A 22,137-nucleotide genomic window follows, 5' to 3' on the forward strand; every position below is an offset into this window, starting at 1 on the left:
GAGATGATCAACAACCTAACGGATGGAATTAGCCGAATTTTACAAAAATTGGGCAGTGAGAAGAACGATAAGGAAGTGAACTTGAGAAAGGGTTCCAAGAAAAAGTATCGGAGGGAAATAACATCCACTTCGTCATCTTCTTCAGAGTCGGAGGTAACGAGCGGGTCGTTATCTACTGACAGCAGTGATGACTCGGACGATGCATCAGGGGACGATGGACATAGACAGAGCATCAGCTATGAGTTAGGAAGGGCCATAACGAGACCTACGTGGTCTAGGCCTTCACAGGCGAGAGACCAGGGACCGGGCTTTGACGGAGCTTGTTATTCCTGCGGAGAGTCGGGACATAGGGCAAATGCGTGCCCAAGAGTCCAGTGTTTCAGCTGTGGCGCAAGAGGGCATATCAGTGTCAATTGCCCCAGTCGACCTGGAAGGACACAAGAAAAGTGCCAACTTTGCGGCAAGGTCGGCTTATTGGCAATTAATTGCCCTAATTGCAAACACCTGTTTACTCGGCAGGAAAACGGACAAGCGGGGAGTCGCCTAGCCCAAGCGGCTTCCCCGCAAACCAATCCGTCGAACACGAAACGGCTGAATTAGATCTAGGTAATCATAGGAATAAGTCGATTAGGTTAGGAAATGGTGATTCGATTTTGGAAAAGCCGAGTTGGACAGCCAAATTCTGCGAACCAAATTCGATCAAGGGAGATGTAAATAGTGGAATAAAGGATTGTATAGGGAAAGGAAGGGAGATAAACTCAGATGGGCCAGATGAAACATCTGCTCCTGGGTCGAGTTGGACAGCCAACATCCACCACCCATCTGAGGCGTTGGCAAAGATCAAGGATGAAGAAATCTACAGATCGAGGTGGACAGCCAACCTCTATCGATCTGGCCAATGCTATGGAGCTATCAGGAAAAGCTCTCCAGCTGAGCAGTCGAGACGGACGGCCGACCTCCACTGCAAAGCTGATATTTGCTGTCCAGCCGTTGATTTCGCCGAGCCGAGCGGGTCAGCCCGTCTCCGCCCACCAAATCAACCGCATATGGGGCAGAAGGCGCATTGGTCGACGGAGTCAGCTCCGCTCTGCCAATCCGTTAGGTCGGGAGAAAGCGAAAGGGTCAAGTCTTTGGTAGGATCGAACAGGCCAGCCTGTCTCCAGCCGCCAAAGCAAGCAGAGAGTGAGAGAATGAGTGAGAGGCCTCAGAGCATCTCGTCGGTGCCACAAAGCCCGCCGAGACATGCGTGGAATGTAGATTCTGCCCAGTCGCTTCACGCGGGCCGGAAATCAGAACAGGAGAGCGATTATGAGAAATTGCCTCAAGTACTGTTCACTCTGGATCGGTTGTGTTCCAACAAAGGGACGGGCAGGAATGAGTCGAGTGAGAGTGTGACATACCCTGTAACCATTGAGGACAAACCTGATAGGCTGTGTCCGGTTCAGGGAGGGGGAGTCGGCGTGGAGTCCACGCCTAGAGTGAGTTTAGCGAGTGTGACGGCAGGGCTAGTAATCAATAAGGAGAAGAGCGAGTTTTGTTGTACCAGGGCTGCATATCTTGGATATCTGTTAGACGCAGAGGGACTTAGACCAGATCCGGAAAAGATAGCTCCAGTCGTGAATTATCCAGCACCATCTAACCTCAAACAACTAAGACGATTTCTTGGTATGATTGGATGGTACGCTCGGTTCATAAAGGACGATTCGGAAATCAAGCTTCCATTGGTCAAGTTATTGCACAAAGGTCAAGAGTGGGAATGGACAGAGGAACAGCAGAAAGTGTTTGAGACATACAAAAGGGCCATTACAGAAGCCCCGGTCTTGGCAAGGCCGGACTTCTCTAAACCCTTCATCGTACAAACTGATGCGAGTAGTGAAGCAATTGGAGGTGTTCTTTCTCAAGTGAATGAGGACGGAGAACATCCAATCGTTTATGTCAGCCGAGTTCTCACATCAGCTGAGAAAAACTATACGACGACAGAGAGAGAGTTGTTAGCTATTCTATGGGCCATAAAAAAACTAAGGCCTTATTTAGAGGGCTACAAGTTCCTCGTGATCACAGACCACTCCGCACTCCAATTCCTGCGAAATCTCAAGGAACCTACGGGTAGGCTCGCGAGATGGGCGCTGGAGTTGCAGCAGTGGGACTTCGAGGTGGTGCATCGTCGAGGTAAAATCCATGATTTGCCTGATGCACTATCTCGTATGTACGAGCAACTTTCTGGCGAAGAGAAGATCGCTGAAATTACGGAAGTAAAGGATGAGGACTACCAACGCAGAGTCGAGGAAGTCAGCAAATATCCGGAGAGGTATAAAAATTGGAAGGTCGAAGCGGGCCACTTGTATCGTTACAAGTACGATGAGCTGCTCGATCCAATCGCTGATTGTGAAGAGGGCTGGAAACTCGTGCTTCCAAAAGAATGTCGAGAGCGGGTCATCAGGGATGCCCATTGTGAACCTTCATCGGGCCACCTCGGAGTGGAAAAGACATTCGATCGAGTCGTACGAGATTACTATTGGAGAGGGGCCTATCACGACATTCACAACTTTGTGAGGCAATGTCAGGACTGTCAACAGTTCAAAACGTCGCAGCAAGCGCCTCAGGGACTATTGGGTAAAAGAACGGTAGAGAGACCATGGAGCGTCGTAGCAGCAGATCTCATGGAGTTTCCGCTTAGCAAAGCCAAGAACAAGTACTTAATAATCTTTCAGGACTTATTTTCAAGATGGGTGGAGCTAAAGGCGGTCAGAGCTGCTACGGGGGCCAACGTGGTTAAAGCACTTGAGGAGCTTGTCCTATTTCGCTGGGGAACGCCGGAGTATCTCTTGACAGATAATGGAAAAGAGTTTGATAACAAATGCGTAAGAGAAGCATTGGCAGAGTATGGAATAACGCATACAACAACGCCTCCATACCATGCTCAGGCAAACCCAGTGGAAAGATCCAATCGAACGCTGAAGACGGCCATCGCGATGTTTGTAGAAATAGACCATAGAGATTGGGATCAGCATTTACCCGAACTAAGGCATGCAGTCAACACCGCGAAGCAGGCCTCGACTAAGATCTCGCCAGCCTATTTGAACTTCGGAAGGCATCCACTGCCAGTGAAGAGTTTGCGGCGCGAGCTTGAGAAGGGGGAAGGCATAGAGAGCAGATTGGATCCACAAGCGTGGAAAAAGAGGGCCGATAGGTTAGGCTTATTACGAGATCTAGTAACCGAGAACATAGAGAAAGCTCAGGAAAAACAGGCGCGAGCGTATAATAAGGGTAGAAGAAACATCGAATTTAATGTAGGAGACCTAGTAATGCGTAGGACCCACCATCTGTCCAGTGGGATTGATAGGTTTTCAGCCAAGCTAGCCCCTAAATTTGAAGGACCAATCGCGATACTAAAAATCCTGTCTCCAACAGTTTATATCGTAGAAACGCGTTCCAATAAGCAAAACGCGAAAGTAGATATTGGTGACTTGAAACGATATATAGCACCAAGATCCACTCGTCAAAGTGGTGAGTTCTCCGAGCGCCAAGCCCAAGGAGCACACTCTCAAAAAAATTCCTTATGAATTTTGGTATTATGTAATAGGTCAGCATTGTGTGTTTGCCTCATGTTATCTGGTCTGTGAGTCAAAGTGAGCGATGTATTTTTCAATAATGTGAAAATCTCTGTCGGACATTATTGTTGCTATGGCACATAGCCCTTGAATTGTGGTGAATGAAAGTTTGCAAACGAGGTGTGATGTGTTTGAGCTGAGGACGTACTGCCTTTTATAGAGTGAATTATCTGAGCGAGTGATGCTTTTGTTGAAATTTTGTGAGAAATTCCCTTGGAATGTATGAAAGATTCATGCCAAAAGTTTGTTCATACCAAATGTATTACTTGATGTTCATAGAGAATGTGGTTAAAATTAGAAAAAGTTGTGCTATCCATTTTCTATCCAATAGCTGAAGACAGAATCTCAAAACTGAGTGAACTACTGGTAGAAATCTGTGAAATTGTTGTTATTATATTGTGTTCATAGGTTTCAGTTGCAGGCTCGTTTGTAAGCGGTCCACTCGGACGAGTGTCCGGCTTAGGGAGGGGGTATGTGACGTTGTGCTTGGCGCAGCGTCACTTGCCCAGTTCGAATACGCGCGCCCCTCTCGCGAGCCGTAGAACGGCGGGGCGCTATTTGTGGGCGCCGACAATGTATGTAAGAAAAAAAGAAGAGCGGAGCGCGCCGCGCGCGGAGAGTGCCGGCCAACACGTGGTAAGGAGAGTTCGTTGTGAGATGCCCGAGAGAGAAGGTCGTGGGCTATCATCGTCGAGTCACCGACAGCCTGCGAACACCGGGGGTGCGCGTGCCAGCAACCGACCTCGCCGTGTGGGCCCCCCGCAGGCCCCGACCGGAACATCGGGAGCCAGCAGTCGACAGCGAGGCGGCCATCTTCGGCTGCAGCCGAGCGGCCACCCAACATCGTGGCCCAGCAGGCGTCGGCACCGCGCGTCATGTTTGCTTGGGAGCGCCCACACCTTTTCTTGTGATAATAAATAGTTCTTGTGAAGTTTACTCGTCGTAGTCCATTTTTATGCGCCTCCTAGCGTCCCTCGTGATTTCAGCTGAAGAGCCGCTGCCCACCCCGGGGCACATAAAAGGTGAGCGAGCCCTCCCCTGGGACGAGGAGTGTGATGGGCCAGGTGACAGCCAGCGGCGTGACTCTGCGGCTAGCCATGTGGCTAGCCTGGCGCCCTCAAAACAAGTAGAGTCGCGGCCTCCCTTGTCTCGCGGTATCGGGGAAAATTTATCTATAAATTAAATACCGCGTCACATTTGGAAGAATAAAGTTGTAAGCGGTTCGGGCAAACTATGCACAAAATTCATCCTAAGCATCATGAATATAAAGATTATATGACAACTAAAAGACTTTATCAAAAACTTCATAGACTGATAAGTTTACCTAAGTGTTCATGGTGGTCATAACAATGTCTGAGTCCATCCTAAACCTACCTTGAATGGTAGACTACCAAATAAAATATATATTTGTTTGAAATCATATGCATTCTGAAACACGCTTGGGCCTCTCAGAATTTGGTAGTCAGAGCATCATTATGATATTTAGTAATTACAGTTTATTTCAAATTAGAGTCTTGTGTCTACACTATGTATGCACCTTGTTTTCATGCCAGTCTGCCTTCTGAGCTGAAGGGCAGGTAAGAAACTTCTAATTTTTCCATCAGTGCTCCTTAAACGCTGTTTTGCTAAAGAGCCCAAAGCCCATGAAGCAGGTAGAGCATTAAACTATGATAATATCACAATATGAACTCAGTATAATTGTGGACCCATGCCCATTCACACTGAAGGTCCCATTCTGTGCCAGCCACAGCCTGAAGGCTCTTCTAAAATGTTCTTGACCACACAGCTAAGTGTAGTTTGCATACAATGGAAAAAGTTTATGTATACATTTCAATAGAAATGCCTCTAAAACAGATCATGGTTATTTTTCTTACCTTTTCTGTGATTCCAATTGCCTTCCATTTTCATTCTCTTCTTATCCATACCCAGCCTTCACTGCAGCACAGGTAAATAACTTTCATGACCAAAGAACGATGCAAGGCAGAAGGCAACAATTTTGAGTATGCATACCAGTGCTCCACTCTCACTATGAATGATGATATATCGCTCATAATATGATAAAATATTCCTTTGGAGGAGGTCTGTCATCAGGCCATGAAAATATTGATATTGGACTGTTACCATATTGAGATTATTGGTATGCTTTATTCCATATAAATAGGACTAGTACTTTTATCAGAGCAAGACTGCATCATGAGCATAACTCTGCAAATCAATGCAAATGTGTACCAAGCCTTACAGTAAAAGCTGATCAGAGGGATTCTACCATAATAATAATTATTCCTTAAAATTTCCTGTTTCCTTAAATATCTGATCAGTTGACTCCTTGATTACATGGAGTCATAAATAAGTAAAAACATAAATGCAGAAACACAGAAAAATATGGTATAAATGAGATTTCACAGTATTCACAAATTAAATACTGTGAATTAAAAGATCTCAATTAGCAAATTTATAATAACCACAGTTATCAACACTAACGTTGGTTTGATAGGTGAGGGTTGAGCTACCCTAACACTGAGCCATATACTACATTGAAATTCACAGACGCATTGGTATGCTTTGGTATAAAGGTGGCCTAAAGGTATATGAAATTTCACACATCACAGGTTTCCCAGGAAGATCTGGTACCCGCAAAAATCACACGGCTTGTGTGCGGCTGTGAGTGTCTAGAGGTGTCAACTAAAAAACCAAAATTAGGCCCTCCAGTCATTAATCTAGCACTAAACCCACTGGACTACCATGCCCCTAAATTTAAAAAAGTAACATCATTTCCTGCTGTCTCCATTGACTCTACAGGATAAATCTCGACTTCCTTAAAATAAAACACAGTGAATTTTATAGTACCAAATAAAATTTTAATTTCTACATAAAGGGTTAAATATGAGTTAATTAAACATTTTTCAAAAACATTCTTTACAACCTGACATTGATTTAGTAGTTGGAACAAATGTAAAGACCTAGTACATTAATTCATGATTTCAAGGCTGCTTTCATAAAATAACTCATTAAAAATATTTTCACAATATGTAATTACATTGTCACCACAACTGTATGTATAACAGATATATGAACGTTTGTACATATTCGTTTGCAAAGCTAGTAAACACTAACTTAACAACTTCTCCAAGTATTGCAAATATTTAAAAACACTTAAATAATAGGCACATTAAGTTGATTAAAAATTACCAATTTTCATAATCAAAGAAGAAATGCTGAACGCAGAAAAATGATAATAAAAAAAATGCAACTATAGGTATCCATGTTTAATAACCAAGCGATAATTTTGAAAGTAAGAGTTTGTAACAATTGTAAATAAAGAATTAAAGTGAAAAAAATCAATGAATCAATAATAAAAATGTACAGAATATTACTTTCAACAAGTACACCTTACGAGTTATGTCAAAAACCAAAATTTCACATAAATGCTTATGGAGATTAACATAATTAAGAGAGTACAAATTTCTCTCAAATAGTGTTTTTATTTGGTTCTCCAAGATAACTGGATCATTTTGTAGTAAGGTAGGGACATGTAAAAATAGGAATTCAGAGTGTCACCTTTTCATTGGAGGTATTTTGAACATTATTCATTCGTTTGATTCAGAAGCAAAAAAAAGTTACATGCTCTCACAAATAAAATAAATCACTGAATCCTCAAAAATTTCTAGGCATCTAGTAAAGAGCACAAGAACTATAAGTAATTATGTAAGCTCATAAAATATAAACTCAAATGTAATGAATAAATGTTCGAAAAGACAAAACAATTGTACTATCTAGTCAAGGTATAATCAGCTACACAAATTGATGATGCCTTAGTATTCCTTTTACTAATTTAATGTAGCATCTTTTTCCAGGATAATTACCATCCTATAAAAAAATAACAAAACAATTATACAGTGTCCATCACCAACAATTCTTCTCATTCAATTATTCCAACAAACAATGTTGTTAAGTTGGCATAACACCAATGAGGGGTACAATCACGAGAACTAGAAAGAGTGAGTAGCATTGGTTGATAACATTTAAAGCATATTATTAGGTGATTATACTAATATTCCATCTCTTTCATTCCATTGGTACGTCAGGTATCTCCAAGGCAGAGAGTAAATCACGACCTTGTAGCAGACTTGAAGCTGACCCGAGTGGAGCATTGACTTCACAATCCTGTCGGCTGAGGTCAATCAATGATGGGATCCCTGTACTGTCAGGCTCTAGCAGCGAGAAGGAATTTTTCCTAAATGAGGCTTTCCTGATGTCTTCCCTTAAACTGGCTGAGTCACTGTACTGCATCTGGTTGTACATCCCTGGCATTGCATTTATTGACTCCATTGGGCTTATACTCAGTTTCCTGGTAACTGCACCCTGAGTGTTAAACATAGAATAGAGTTCAGTAGCCGTTCAGCATGATATGTCTACTTCAACAAAACTAGGCAATGATTAATTAGACAAAAACATACATTTTAACCTTTCTAAACTTTCAAAATGAAGTTTTCAAAAGGTTCAGACAATTATCAGAAAACAATTGGATTTGTTTTAATCAACATAATGAAAGCCAATGTTGCCATTGCATATGTTCATTGTGACTCGGAAACAAATTATTTGAAGTTACTTTGAAAAATAATATTTAGATGAAAATTTCATCAAGTAAATGCCTAATATAATGAAAAGTATTCAAAACTGAAACCAGTCACTTTTTTAAAGGCAATACCAAGTCTTTGCTGACTTGCAAGACACTTAAGACAGATAAAAAACCCCAAAACAAGAGAGAAAAAGAACTTTTGAGAATTAGTTTAAAAGTTAAATCAATAGATATATAAAGATCAAAATAGAAAGAGTTACTACTAGCAATAAAAGTCAGGAAAAAAGCCAACAATAGATTTAAGGTACAATTTAACTAATCACTACATAAAAACTGTTTTAAATTCAATTTTCTCGGTGATCACTTTGTTTTTATGAGGCCATGATCACAACGTATGTTTAACTAGAACTTAGAACTTATCATTATTCACTGTATCTCTCAGTGTGGATTCCAAGAAAGGGAGAGTGGAGTAATCTCTTTTTTTTTACACATTGTATTTTGTTAGAATGTTTTAAGGCTAGGTATGGATTTTCTTGTGTAGTGTCATTGGTGGGTACGGTGTGTGAAAAATTTAAAAATGCAATTACTTCCAATAAGTGCATATTTTGTTTTGCAGCAGCACTATAAATGTCAATTCACAAAGATAATTTAGAAGATGATGACAAAATAATAAATACACTGTGAAAATACTGTAGGCAGATAACTCTTAATGTTTCCAAATTAGTTATGACTAGAAGATCATTTTCACTGCAATATGAATACACTTCTCTTTAACCATTCAATGTTTTATACTTTTCTTATTACAAAAAGAGTCAACAAGTGATTGAACAAATGTGGATCTTTGAATCAGACACTATGCAATGTTTCGCAAACATAACTTCTTACTAATGTCTTTGCTGTCAAGGACTATGAACCGTGATGATCAATGGCAGTAGAGTGAATGATGACATGCAAAATCATAAATCTAGCCAGAAAATTAGTCTGCACTAAGAAAAACTAAAGCATCATTAAAAAATCTGGTATACTAAAATGGCTCATCAGCAAGAGAAAGCTGATAGTCAATAATAATATAGAATTTACCATGAAAATTACTGGTATGCAACATGAGCCTCGGCATTACTCTACAACCCAGTATGGCATTATTTAACCTACAAAATGGCCAAAGCTTTATGATCTAGAATATGATTTGGGTGATTCGATACGATTAGGGTTTGGAAAAACATAGGATAGAGTAATGTCTGAAGGACAATGAATTAAGAATATCAGTTGGCTCAACAAAAACAGATTTGAAAAAACATGAAAAGAGTGTTATGGTGATCTGATTTCTTACAAGGCTATTTCATACAGTTTCCTTTTTATACAATGAAACATATTTAGAATTTTTTTGTGATATATCATGATTCAATTTCATCCAAAAAACAATTGAGCAGGGACAAAACTCCATCCTTAAAAATCAAAAACATGAAATGTTATAATGATTTACCTAAGATCGATTGACACTTCAGGATACACAAATTGATGTTTTAAATATAGAAAGATGGGAAGAAAGATTTTCCAAATTAGGAGAATAATTATGGAACAACAGACAAATAATGAAATTAAAATATGGGAGAAAAGGCAATATATGCCTTGAGTAAAACATTGTGGATTCCACAAACTTGGTGGTGATATTGGTGGATGACTAATGAAATAACAAGCAGTTGATATTATAACTGCAAAATATAGATGGACTTTGAGAACAGTGATTGCAATAAGTTTTACAGCCCAGTTGCAGGTTCTCATTTATGGATTTGTTAAAGTGCAAGTAAAATGTAAGTTAATATTAACCACACTCAAATTGTATTCTTCAATTTGAATGATTCAATGTGAAGCGAGATAAATTCCTTTAGACAATAATAAGAAATTTAGAAACCTCCAATAGTGTTATTTTGGTCAGCCGGTAACCATCAATGGGGAGAGGTAAGGGCTTGACAGCAAGAAGATGTCAGTATCGTAGCACTGTTCAATGTCTATGGCTTGACATCCAACTGTGAAATGAAAATTGAATGATTCGATGTCTGAAACTTCAAGGTGTGACACATTGATGACCTAGACCATTTTAGCTCTTTCATTTTTTCTGAAGCTAAAGAGGCCATGAAAATATTTTGTTTAAGTGCAAATACTACTAAGGAAATTGAGATTTTAATGAAGCAAATGATATCTGAATACTTTTTCTTTTAATTATTAATCAGACTGCAACTTCTCATTATTTCATTCTTTCCTAACTTCTTGCCAATGGTAGTGGGAAGCAATAGCTTTTCTCAGAATTATTAATATGAATTTTTTTCAATCTTCAAGAAATATGATGCAATGTTCCGTGAGCAGTCCTGTATCCTTCGGCATAGTATCTAAATTTTAACCATCAGTCATCAGCCATTCTTTTCCAATGATGAAATTCTAATTTTGATAAAATAAAAGAAATTCATGTAATCAAAGTAGGCATTTCAAGTTTTGTGCATTTGTGTGTTGAGCTGTTCCTTGGTGCTTGCATTTATATCTGATACATTAGACAAATCAGCAGTCATTTTAAGAATTAATGGATTGAGTAAGTAACTTGTTAAAACCAATGAGAGAGTAAAAAGAGGAATAAAGAAAACTTTCAGGCTCTGCATAGGAATAAATGTAACACAAATCATACCATGTCAGATGTAGGGGGGAAATTTGAAGGAGATCCACACCAAGAAAATAATTAGCAATAATTAATTATATTAATAATAATATTACCATATATGAAAATGGCTTATAAATAATTATAGAAGAATAAAAACTGCAAAAACAAAAAACATATAACACATAAATTCTCCGTGGTCAGATGAGCCAGATGAACAATTCCCATTCCTGCCAAGTCTACTTTTAGGTATATTAACCAAATGCTGGCCAACAAATCTTCCCAAGAGGGCATCTCTATCCAAATACCGATGATTTAGAGCAATTTTAAGGGCATTAACGTGCCATAAGAGACATATTAAATCAATAATAAGTAGTTCTCTGGCTAAAGGAAATCATTAAAACCTTGTCTATGAATTTAATGATATCAGAATTTTTTTATAGATAACTTCTGAATTCATTATATAATGAGCAACTGCAATATTATTTTTGATATTTTAAACAACAACAAAACTTTTAATACGCTAAATATTTTAAAATGATAGCGATTTATAAGAATATATAAATCTGACAAAAAATAAACCCAATACAACTCCTTCACATTACTAAGGATGGGTAATTTGAGATAATCCTATAGAATCCCTATGTTTTAAATTGTATTTGTGAATTACTAGACATGTAGGTTCATTATATATATTTGATGATCATATTTTCTTGTGAAATCAGAAATAAAAATGAATAAAAAAAATATTTTAATCAGAAAAATGATTGTCCCTTTTTTGTGAATTAAATCTTGTTAATAAAAATGAACCTAACTTTCTTAAAACCTCCTTACCTGTTCCCCTTCTACTGCTAATGGTGATTCATTTTTGTTTCTAAATATTTTTTGAAAATGTTGAATTTTTGTCATAAAATTCCACATGAAGTTTTATGTAATTTGTTCATCTGGATAGCATGTGGGGGAGTGTAAAGGCATTCTTAACCAAGTAAAGAAAGTCATCAAGTATTAGTTTATTTTATTTATATACCAGAGAGCTGACATTTCTGCAATCCAATCTGTGACCAGCATTCCTTCAATATGGATTTTTACACTACTGATTCCCTAAAGGCATTATTGATTTTTTTCTCAACAGGTACAGTCAACAAGAATGTCATGTATTTATTACAACCAGTTTCTTACAAACACATACAGGCATGAGGTTACAAGCAGGATTTTGGTGTCAGATTGTATTTCAGTTGTACTACTTCATTAAGTCACTACATACCTACTTTCTTGGATTTCTTAAGCTATCTTACTTTATTCCCATTCTATGTCTCCAATACTTGAAGATATACTTGGATTTCCTTTCTATTTTTTATCTATGAATTCCATTTCATATTTTAACACTTCCATACCTCCAGAAAATGCTTCTCAAAATTTCTGAATAACACAGTTCATTTCCTTGTATTGCTCATTAAAAATATTCTGTCAACAATTCCTAAATATAATATGTAATCCTCTTTTTTTTTTACAGCAATCCCACAGGATTATAAAGCCGATGATGACATCTATATGGTACAAAAATTACAACAATGTAATTCATCAGCACTCGTACATTGCACATCAATATGCAGCATAATCATACACTTAGGCCTTCCAAAATAATCTATTCCCTGAAAACCTGTGATGATATCTTTTTTTTTAGCATTTCCACAATGCTCTCTCCCATTAAGTATTCGAGCAGCAAAATCCCAAAACACTTACCATTTAACCCCCCTAGGGAAGATTTTGGGCAGTTTTATTCAACATGGACAAAATAAAGTCCTCCTGTGGCCTTAAACACAGCATTTTCTCAAATATTCTTTATTCTTTTTTATTAATTTCCAGGCAGGCAGACTAGGTTCGACTGGCCACACTGACACTTTTACTCCGCCCTACCCTGTTCGGGCCCCAACAAATGTAACCTGCGCTCATGTCGCACCCACTAACCAGTAAATTCATCAGGACACTGTCCTTCATGTTTGGTGGCACCTGATGCTGTTGTTGCTGAATGCCTACTGGAGCAGGCAATGCCTTTGAAGCCGTTTTGGATGCTGTGGTCGTTTTAGACTGCGCCGACTTAGCATTACTCTGGACCTGGCTTCTGGTCTTCCCATTAACCATCATACCCTTCCCCCCACCATTACTCAACCATCCCAAGTTGTCCTCTGAGGGTTGCGCTAACTTCCCTATCGTATCACCCCCACTCGGGGCAATCAACTGTTGCAGCAGCTGCGAGCCAACCAATGTGGGAGGAGACTCCTCACTCCCCCCTTTAGGTCTCTTGCAAGAGGACTCCACGGAGAGCACTGCAGGGCTTGTGGACGATGAATTGTCGGCTGTGCGACGTTTACTCGTGTGGCGCTGTTGGTGTAGTCCATCTCCTGTCCCACCTCTGCTTCTCCAGTTATTGCTGGCCACAGAGGGAGGTGTCCCACCGCCAGAAGCCCAGTGCATAGCTTTCTCGCATGAGCCTTTGCATATCAGAAATAGGCATTAATCTCACATTTTGAAATGAAGGTACCTCAAAGCACTTGACACAATGACCTCAATGTTTAACTGTAATCACACAAATGATTCCTCCTCACCTTCCAACATGAGCAGTGATGACTTTTCATTGCTTCTGCACAAAAAATACTTATGAAACAACGTGGGGTGGAGAGAGGGAGAAGATAGCTACATTTATTACTTTTTACTTGATGATATTTTATATTTACTTTAAGTTAAAGTGGTGGTTTGACAAAAAAACTAGAAGCATTAAGGAGGTAACTTTAATGGATGACCTTAAATACTGTTCATATTGTCATCCCAACACAAGATTATGAGGAGATATATTTTTGTCGCATGAGAGCTATGGAAATGTCAGATTGGAACTAATAACAGCTTAAAATTTTCAATAACAATAAATAATGTAATTTAAGTAAGTTACATGTTGTCACTTACTGTTTCTAGTGTACACCTGATCTAATATTTCACTGGGATCCACCAGCCCTCCTCCATGGTCATTCATTCTGTTTCCCACTTTGGATACTACAATATGGTCTTCATTGGTTGGCAAGGTTTTCATCTTTTGAGATTGCTGAGACACAAGAGAGGTCTCATTTCTCAACAACTGAGCCAGACTTGAGGTATCAAGGTTTTTGCTGTCCGAAATGGTAGTGGACCTTGATTTAAAAAAAATGCAGACGTTTAACTTTGATTTAATGACAATTCTTTTTATGTCTATGAAGAGAAGTTCTGCCAATGGATGTGCCTTGGTGGATTCAGACAAATCACTTTATCTTTTAAGTTTACTTTACAAGTTCCATCTCAGTTATCACATGAAAAAGCTACAGAGTGGACCATTTTATCTTTCACAGTTAGCCAGTAAATAAAAATAATCAATGGGTGGTCATTGGACACCTAGTGTTAATGGGGTGGCACAAATGCAAAAATTTCTCAGCGGCAGAATTTGAAAAGGTTGAGTGAAAAGTAACAGCAACACTACACTATGCATTCCTTCAACAATTTTCCCTTAATGAGCCTTCTCAAGCATAGGGCAGAATTTTTCGAGGCCCTGAATCAGAAGAGAAGATGATAGTCAATACCCAAGAGTAGCCTAAAGCAAGTTTAAAAGGCTGAAACAGCACTTCCGGATCAACAACTTGCTGCCCCAAGGCCATAAAGCAATGGACTGTTTGCATGGACCAAGAGAAGCATGCGGCAATGAATGAATGCTACTTGCCAATTGCTTTGTGGGTGAACTCTGTTCAACCAAGGCAAGGTAATGGCACAGATAATATTACTCAGGCAGTATGGACGGAACACAGTCCAGGAGGAAATTAAGTCCACCAGTACATATTTACACGATTAGTGAATTAAGTTCGAATTAAATTAAGGATTGTCCTCTGAACATGAAGAATTTCAAAAGGTTGGCCACTGTTTCTTTTTCACTCAACCCTCATAGAGCATTAGGCAAGACATAGGGAAAATAACAAGATCTCTCCTTAAATCCAAATTGAGAGAGTTGCTAAACCTACCAAGAGTCTTTCAACATTTTCTCCTTTCTGGTTAATCCAATGCAGTTGATGGCATCCCCCCCACTGTTCTGGGCACCATCCACCACCACCCCGCCAACGTCCCCACAACCCCTGATCAAGTCCTCCCTGTTAATTGTTGCACCATCTTCCACAAATATCTTTTCCCCTACATCCACCACAACTAACTGGTCAGACGAAGCACCCCACATGAGGTCTGTGGTGACAAGGAGGGGGAGGTCCTCAGTTATTGGGGGTATGTAAGGAGCACGCATGCCCACTTCGTCATCACTTGAGTTGACCATGCCAACGTGAAGGCTCCCCGTTAACCCACCAAGAGAGTCATCGTCTTCATCCTTCACACCTCCCACCAATGAACCACCGCCACTCAACTCCGGACTGCCTAATGATGCGATGCTCGAAGACTTGATGGCACTCGAGCACTAGGGAAGGGAGAGAAGATGTTTCATGGCCCTGCATTGCATCATGGGAACCCTAATTTATTCTGTACTTCAGGGATTATAGACAAAGCCAAAGCTTGCAGTGTTCAAGATGCCCAGGGAAAGTAGGTATGGAAGGAGTATAAAAAAACGAGATTAAGGGAGCTTTAGGCAAGGATGGGCAGAGATACCAACCCAAGTTGACCTTTTTCCTGAGACATGTGCCTATTCACTTCTGGCACCTGGAGTTCTCATTCTCCCTACTTTATTTTCCCAATTGTCAAGTATCCCTAACCTGTAAGAAGCTAAGCAGCACTTTCAAATTGTTGGGAATCGATCATTTTTTCTAGGAAGGGATCTACACTCACAAATTACCCTTTCACCCATTTTAATAACTCAAGATATTCCTTCCTAAACAGGCCTGCTGCACCAGTGCCACAAGCTTTGGTTTGGTCTACAAGTTAACAGTCTACATGGAATCAGGGCAATTTGTGGAGGTTTAACCCTTCGACATGAATGCACTGTCTAATGCTGTAATGAAGTTACATTTTCCAGTAAAAGGTTAATGAAAAGGTTACAATGCTGTATGGAGGGTTCAGGACAGATATGTGTTATCCAGGAAATATCAAAATATGCCCTTCAATGCTGTGGAAATGTTGGTGATATTACAAATGTGAATGGTTAGGATCAGAAGGAAACAATGAAATTTACGACAACACAGAACATGTTTGAAAAATGTTCACATCTTTTTGAACACAGCATCATTCTCTCCTCAAATAACCCCATCAATTTCACCGTGACTCATTGAAGAACTCCCTTTATTTTCTCTGTCTGCGCAAACAAAAGAACACATTTTTTTCTGAATAACATAGATTTGCACCATACATGTGTGCACCAGAGAATTTTATTCCTAACAGTAATTTCACAATGATGACAAAAATTATGAGTATAAGGTATTAGAGAGGGGTAAATCAAAAACACTAAACCATTCCAGAGAAAAGGGTAATTTTATTTTTACAGTTAAGTTTCACCAACATCATAGAACCTTCAAGATGACAACACATGAGAAGGAGCCAAGACATAAAACTTACCTCTCACATATTTTCCCCTGAAGACACCATAATGTTGGAAAAATCTAACTCCCTTTTCCGAAGCATATTTCAAAGCACTTATTCCCCAAATATCATTTAATTTAAACAAATGATCCAATGCGGTGTATCATGTATACCTCAGAGGAGGACAGGGGTGAGGTGGAGATGAAATGATCACTAGGTGAACAAGAGGCGGACCCAGAAGAGTCCTCTCGGTATGCCAGGAATTGGTTCTCATCTTCCTTGCATCCTCTCGTGGGGTCTGCCAGACCCCCTACAGTATCAGAGTCTTCGTCCTCTGGTACTGGGACCATGGACAGTGGAACGCAATAGTCATCTGAGAGCATGATATCAAACATGGAGTCCTCAAGGAAGGAACTACCCCCCAGAGGGACGCAGACATCTCCAGCAGTGGGGGCCAAGTGGGTCAAGTCCTCAGGCTCCTCCTTCAACACTGTGAACAACAATGGATGAATGAAGAAATTTCTTCTTCAAACTCAAGGGAAAAAATGGATTTTGAGCAGAGCAAAACAAATGACATCAATCGTACTCCCACAAATGGGGAAGAAACCTTAAAACTTCAAATACATTTATTTCAGGACTATTGCTCATCAGCACTGGTTAAAAGAATTTCCCTCAGAACATAATTCATTAATCTATATAATTTAATTCCTATATTTTAAGTGAATAATTGATTATATAATGGATTTGTGAAATGTTAGTGGCTCCCAGATGGGAAAAACCATATAATTCAATAGTTTCATTGATTTGAATATGCAAAATAAGTACATATTTCTTACAGGGGAATGATGAAACATCATTCCTGCTGGAGCAGATTATTTTTCAAAAGCGGATACCATAATTGCTCTGCACCTAAGATTGGGCAACATTTTTTGTTGAAAAAAATTTTGAGTTTGGGATGCTGCAGCATTTTATCTTCATCGAATAATAGTGATCATGTTCATAATTGCCCCATGAAATAATTAGGCCAGTCAAAGAACCATGAGCATGCCAGTGCATTGCCAAGAGTCCCTTATATTATACTGCTTCATGGACCATTAATTTTACTGCTCTTAATGAACCATCTTATTTTTTTTGAAGATCCCATGGTGAGCACACATACTTTTTTGACCAACTGGAATTGAGACCGTGGACCTGCCATCCATGCTGAGTGAGGCCCATCCATAGCATCCCATTGCACAAGTCAGAATCAGATGGAAAGCACAGGCCAGAGTTAATGCCATCAGTATACCATAAAAGTGGAGAATTTCATGTTCCCGATCGAAGACCTGCTGTTCATCAATTTTCGACATCTTTTTACTCCTGGATATTTGTTTGTAAAGAAGACTTGGGTTTGCATGAAAAAGTCGAATTAAAAGATCTCCACTTGCATTTCTGGCATCACTCTGGGGTGCTTTAATTTCTCTGAACAAATGGTTGGAATCATTGGACGGACTCCTGTGCAATCTGCAGCTTTATCCAGCCTGGAGGCAGGCCAGGAGTAACAACTCCAGATGACCAGCAAGTATTGTGCTACCATGAGTGGTAATCCTGAAGCATCCTGCCAAACTGTATCATCAAGGAACACACAAACTGAGCCGGGATAAACTCCAACGGCATCAGACCCGACTCAAATCGGCCGTGGAACTCACTAGTGAGCCCGGGCTCGTCGTCTGAGAACATCAAGAAGCCCTTGTTCATCTCTTCGGTCTTGGGCACGAAAATCTTGGAGGTGGCCGCCTGGGGGCGAGGGAAGAACAGCCTCGAGGGAAACGGTAGGGGTGGTGAAGCGGGCCTCAACTCCTCCTCCACCCGTCCCACCTCCTCCGCCTCCTCCTCCCCTCCCCCTGCTTTTCCTGCTGTCGCTTCAGACGACACCGCTATGTCGTCGTCGAACAGATCAGGGGAGAGTACCGAGTCATCTGAGCCCAGTAAATCGACAACCACGGCTGCGGACCCGGTGGCGATGGGGGGCAGCGGTTCCTCCGCCCCGGGCTGGGCGCTCCCGCGCCTGCCCTCGGCGTCTTCTTCGTCCTCTGCTTTGATGACCGAAACCTCTTCGTCGTTAAGCCCTTCGGAGGTTGTCAGGGCCTCAGAGGCCGGGATGGCCGCGGTAACTCTGGAGTCCTTGGCGCTGGGCTCCTCCGCTACGAGCTGACTGCAGGAGAACACCTCATTCTGGCACTCGATCCCACTGTGAACGAGCAAACGGCGACGATATGGTCGGGAGCCAACAAAAGAGGAAAGGAGGTTGAATGTTTGGACGACGCTACGTTTGGTCGGTGAAAACCAATGCTCAATGGTGTTCAAGAAAATTGACTTAAAGCCTCACAACCTTGATTTGCCTTGCAAAGGATGCTGAAAATTTGTGAAAATTCGAAAATTCAAATATACATGTAATGTCATGGCTGGTCTCACATTTTACCAACAGTTGACAGCCTTTTTCCATTATTTGTAAATCTATAAAATTCCGAAGAATATCATTTTCCGCCGTGTTTTTGCGTGTTCTTTTTATATTTCTCCAATTTTAACTTAATTAAATATTATAATTCACATTTGATCACCAGATAGCGACATACACAGACAAGAGCATTCTCATTTCCATCACCTTTCAATAACCCATCTCTCTTTTAAGATCAAACAGCAGATAAAAATCTTCTGTTTTAAAGTAGTCTCGTTCATGTTCGTGACGATTTTTAGGACTCGGCTAAGTCCTTAACTACTACTCGAGGGAGGAATATGCGGGATATTGGGGAAGAAACGTTTAAGGGAACCCAAAGAGCCGGAAAGGGAATCATCAACTTTCGTCTTCCTCGAAGGAGAATGTAGTGAAAAAAAACCTCCGCAGGTATCCACGTGATCGGAAACCAAAGAGACGAATGGAGACAAATGAAGAGCGATTGCCGTATACGTATTCACCTGGAGAAGAGGAGTGGAAGTCGGATAAGAATGAGTAAATACGGAGGAGATGCAGGTTGCATACCATAGCAACGTCGGCACAGGTGGGCTCCAGCGCGGAGAAGGAGAACCATCGTAATTGGTAAGAGGACGCGGCTGGCGAAATAACATTTACTCGTTGAGCCACTTTACACTGAAAACAAAATGAATGGCGATTCAATTTAAAACCCACGAATTTCCTTTTAAAATGAACCTTTTTTTGGCCGTTTATCATAATTTCCTTGCAATACATACTGCCTGTCAGTTCACATAAATCAGCCCTGCAGGCGTGCCATACCTTTCAGGTGCAAATTGAGAAGTTAAATGATGTTTCAATCACGTGAAATGCGTTTCTAAGAATCTCCCCTCATGCTCTCCTTAAGTGTTTTCTTTGAATTCAATGGCACACTTGTTGAGTTCCCTCACCATGGTGACCGACCGAGGGATTTCTTTTCGCGAAACATTGCCCTCAAGCACGGTAGTCTATTTTTCAACGTCGCATGTATAAAGTTAAAATTTTTGTTTCTAACACACACCTAGCGGCCAATTTCGAGCACCATCCGAAGAAACGACATCAACAAACAAACCTTGAACTTGGAAACTGTGAATTTTGTTGCTTCGAATTTGTGGGGCCGTCTCCTTCTGCGTCTGAGGTCTATTCATTCTTCGGAGGCCAATGTGATCGAGGAAGAGACAACACCAGGGGTGTAACGGAGGAACTGGAAGGAGAGGCCAAGTTGCCAATACGGTTGACAATGCTTTGTACCTCCAATTTCGTTGACAGGTGATGAGGAAATATTTTGACGGGTGGCCACAATGGACCGTGGAGATTCAAAGAAACGTCGTTCATTGACGATAATCGGAGTAACTTATGCCCGCTGTGATAGAGAAGAGGCGCCCACAATGAATTAGAAAAGCTTTGTAAAGTTGCCAGCGTCTGTTCACGCTAACACTTTTGCGGGCGAGGAGAATACAAACAGATCAGATGGACTGACAGCCGCTGAAGATCCCATCTCCAAACCTACTTCAGCCAATGCAACAATTTCAAAGTGTAAAAATCATTAGCCTTGACCCCTAAAATTGTTGCATTGAAATGCATATTAGCGGATGACTCCCTTAAAAAATACAGTTGCAGCACCTCCCGCAGTTTCTGGGAACTACTTCAGCCATTTTACAATTAATACAGAGCAAGGGTTCACCATAATTATTTACGACATGGGTGACCACTTATTTCCAATTTAGAAATTACCACGATTTTCATAAAGTATGAATTGAAATAGATCAGCATATGCGACCATTTTACAAATCGAACAAAATAAAAATTCAACGATTACAGTTGAATCGCTAAATTCTAAATTCTTTAAAAATGCGTAAATCAGAGCCCGCATTTTTCTCATTACGACTGTTAATCGGATAAAACTAGGATAAAAAATCGGACAAATTCGTGCCGAGGGGATTACGATCAACTAGAACACGGAAAAAAAGTTGGGTCCAAAGTTTGAGTTAAGATTTACAGCAACCCAAATAATCCCTATCCCCACACTACTGAGCACGTCCTGCGTCATCGCAACCCGAGGCAACTTCTCTCAGAGATTAAGCCGGCAGGTCACGGCGGAGTCCTTGAATAGAGGTGCAGGTTGTGAGGACGGAAACGACACTCTTAGTAAGGACGAGTCTTGGTCGGGAAGGTAAAGAGTTAAGGAATGCCCGACTGCACGCGAATGTGTCCACGTTCGCGAATGCTACCTTCGCGACTGTCATCGCAGGAAAAGGAGAAAAAATGTGCCCCTTGCAAACGCGTCTGCTCCTATTTTTATAGCAGCCTGCCTAAACTCGCCCCTTCCCCTCTGCATTTCCTTCCCCACCCCCTTTCTCCATTAGACCGCATTGTAACGCCACCGTAACTAGTTTTCCGAGATCCTTAATGCTACCACCTAGCCGAAGAGGCATTTACAATTTAAATAAAGGATTTTAGGAACACTGCTTGGAAGGGGCATGGTATTAAATATGCCTTTTATTTAATCTTATCTTATTTCCAAAGCGACTCTTTATTATGTTTCAGGAGCACAAATGGTACACCGACTCCTATGAGCCTGCGTCATCTTTATCAACGCAAAGATCACCTTAATGTAGAAGTGACTCTTTAAGTAAATGACGGAGAGAAGCCTATTGCCACCATTAGCCAATATATAGCCGAGAAGTGTCCACTTCCCAATAAAAAAAACTGCCGAAATGGCAACGAACCCATCCGATCCTTCATTTAAATACTCCTCATTGGTCCTCCGTTGCAAACGAATTTCGTGCCACCGATCGACGACATTTATACGGCCCAACATATACTCTCGTATCAGTCGCCGGGATTTTTTTATGAAGTGGACTTTCCCGTCATAATGAAACCCGGCTCGTTCGTCTCGGGGGCCTCGGAAATGGTCGGTGAGGGAGACGTGACGATTACTATCGCCCACTTCCCGCGAGGAAGTGAAGGTGGGCGGGTTGAGACTCCGGGTGGTGCGACGTCGCCTAGGGCTCCCCACCTGTTCGTCTTGGAATCTAGTCGCGGAATTCCAAGCAGTCGATCGTTTTTAAGATGCACTTAACATAGAGCCTCCATTGTAAAGACCTTAGAAAACATGCCCCGATTAAAAAATATTGTGTGTTATAACCTGTCCTTCATCGATTTATTAATAAAAAATAATGGGGGAGTCATCGATCATTTAATACCCATGACAAAACATCTTAAAACGTCTTTATCCGTCTTGAATAGCACTCTCTTAAAGACGGGATCATGATATCGTCCC

The 22,137-nt window shown here is 40.7% G+C and overlaps 1 protein-coding gene across 2 annotated transcripts in view; it reads right to left on the reverse strand.

Annotated features, from left to right (window-relative positions):
* Positions 1–6,447: 6,447 nt before the first annotated feature.
* LOC139698975 (protein similar-like) overlaps positions 6,448–22,137 on the reverse strand; it is a 581,257-nt gene continuing 565,567 nt past the window's right edge. For both annotated transcript variants that reach the window (XM_071597969.1, XM_071597968.1), the window contains exons 8-13: positions 18,055–18,596; positions 16,540–16,856; positions 14,875–15,314; positions 13,799–14,019; positions 12,806–13,329; positions 6,448–7,973 (exon numbers count right to left, since the gene is read on the reverse strand). In XM_071597969.1, coding sequence (XP_071454070.1) covers positions 7,677–7,973; positions 12,806–13,329; positions 13,799–14,019; positions 14,875–15,314; positions 16,540–16,856; positions 18,055–18,596 — 2,341 coding nt within the window. In that variant the 3' untranslated portion in view covers positions 6,448–7,676. The remainder of the gene's footprint in view (positions 7,974–12,805; positions 13,330–13,798; positions 14,020–14,874; positions 15,315–16,539; positions 16,857–18,054; positions 18,597–22,137) is intronic.

The sequence above is a fragment of the Hetaerina americana genome, unplaced genomic scaffold (genome assembly GCF_022747635.1).
Source record: "Hetaerina americana unplaced genomic scaffold, ioHetAmer1.1.p SCAF_9, whole genome shotgun sequence".
Classification (NCBI taxonomy): Eukaryota; Metazoa; Arthropoda; class Insecta; order Odonata; family Calopterygidae; genus Hetaerina; species Hetaerina americana.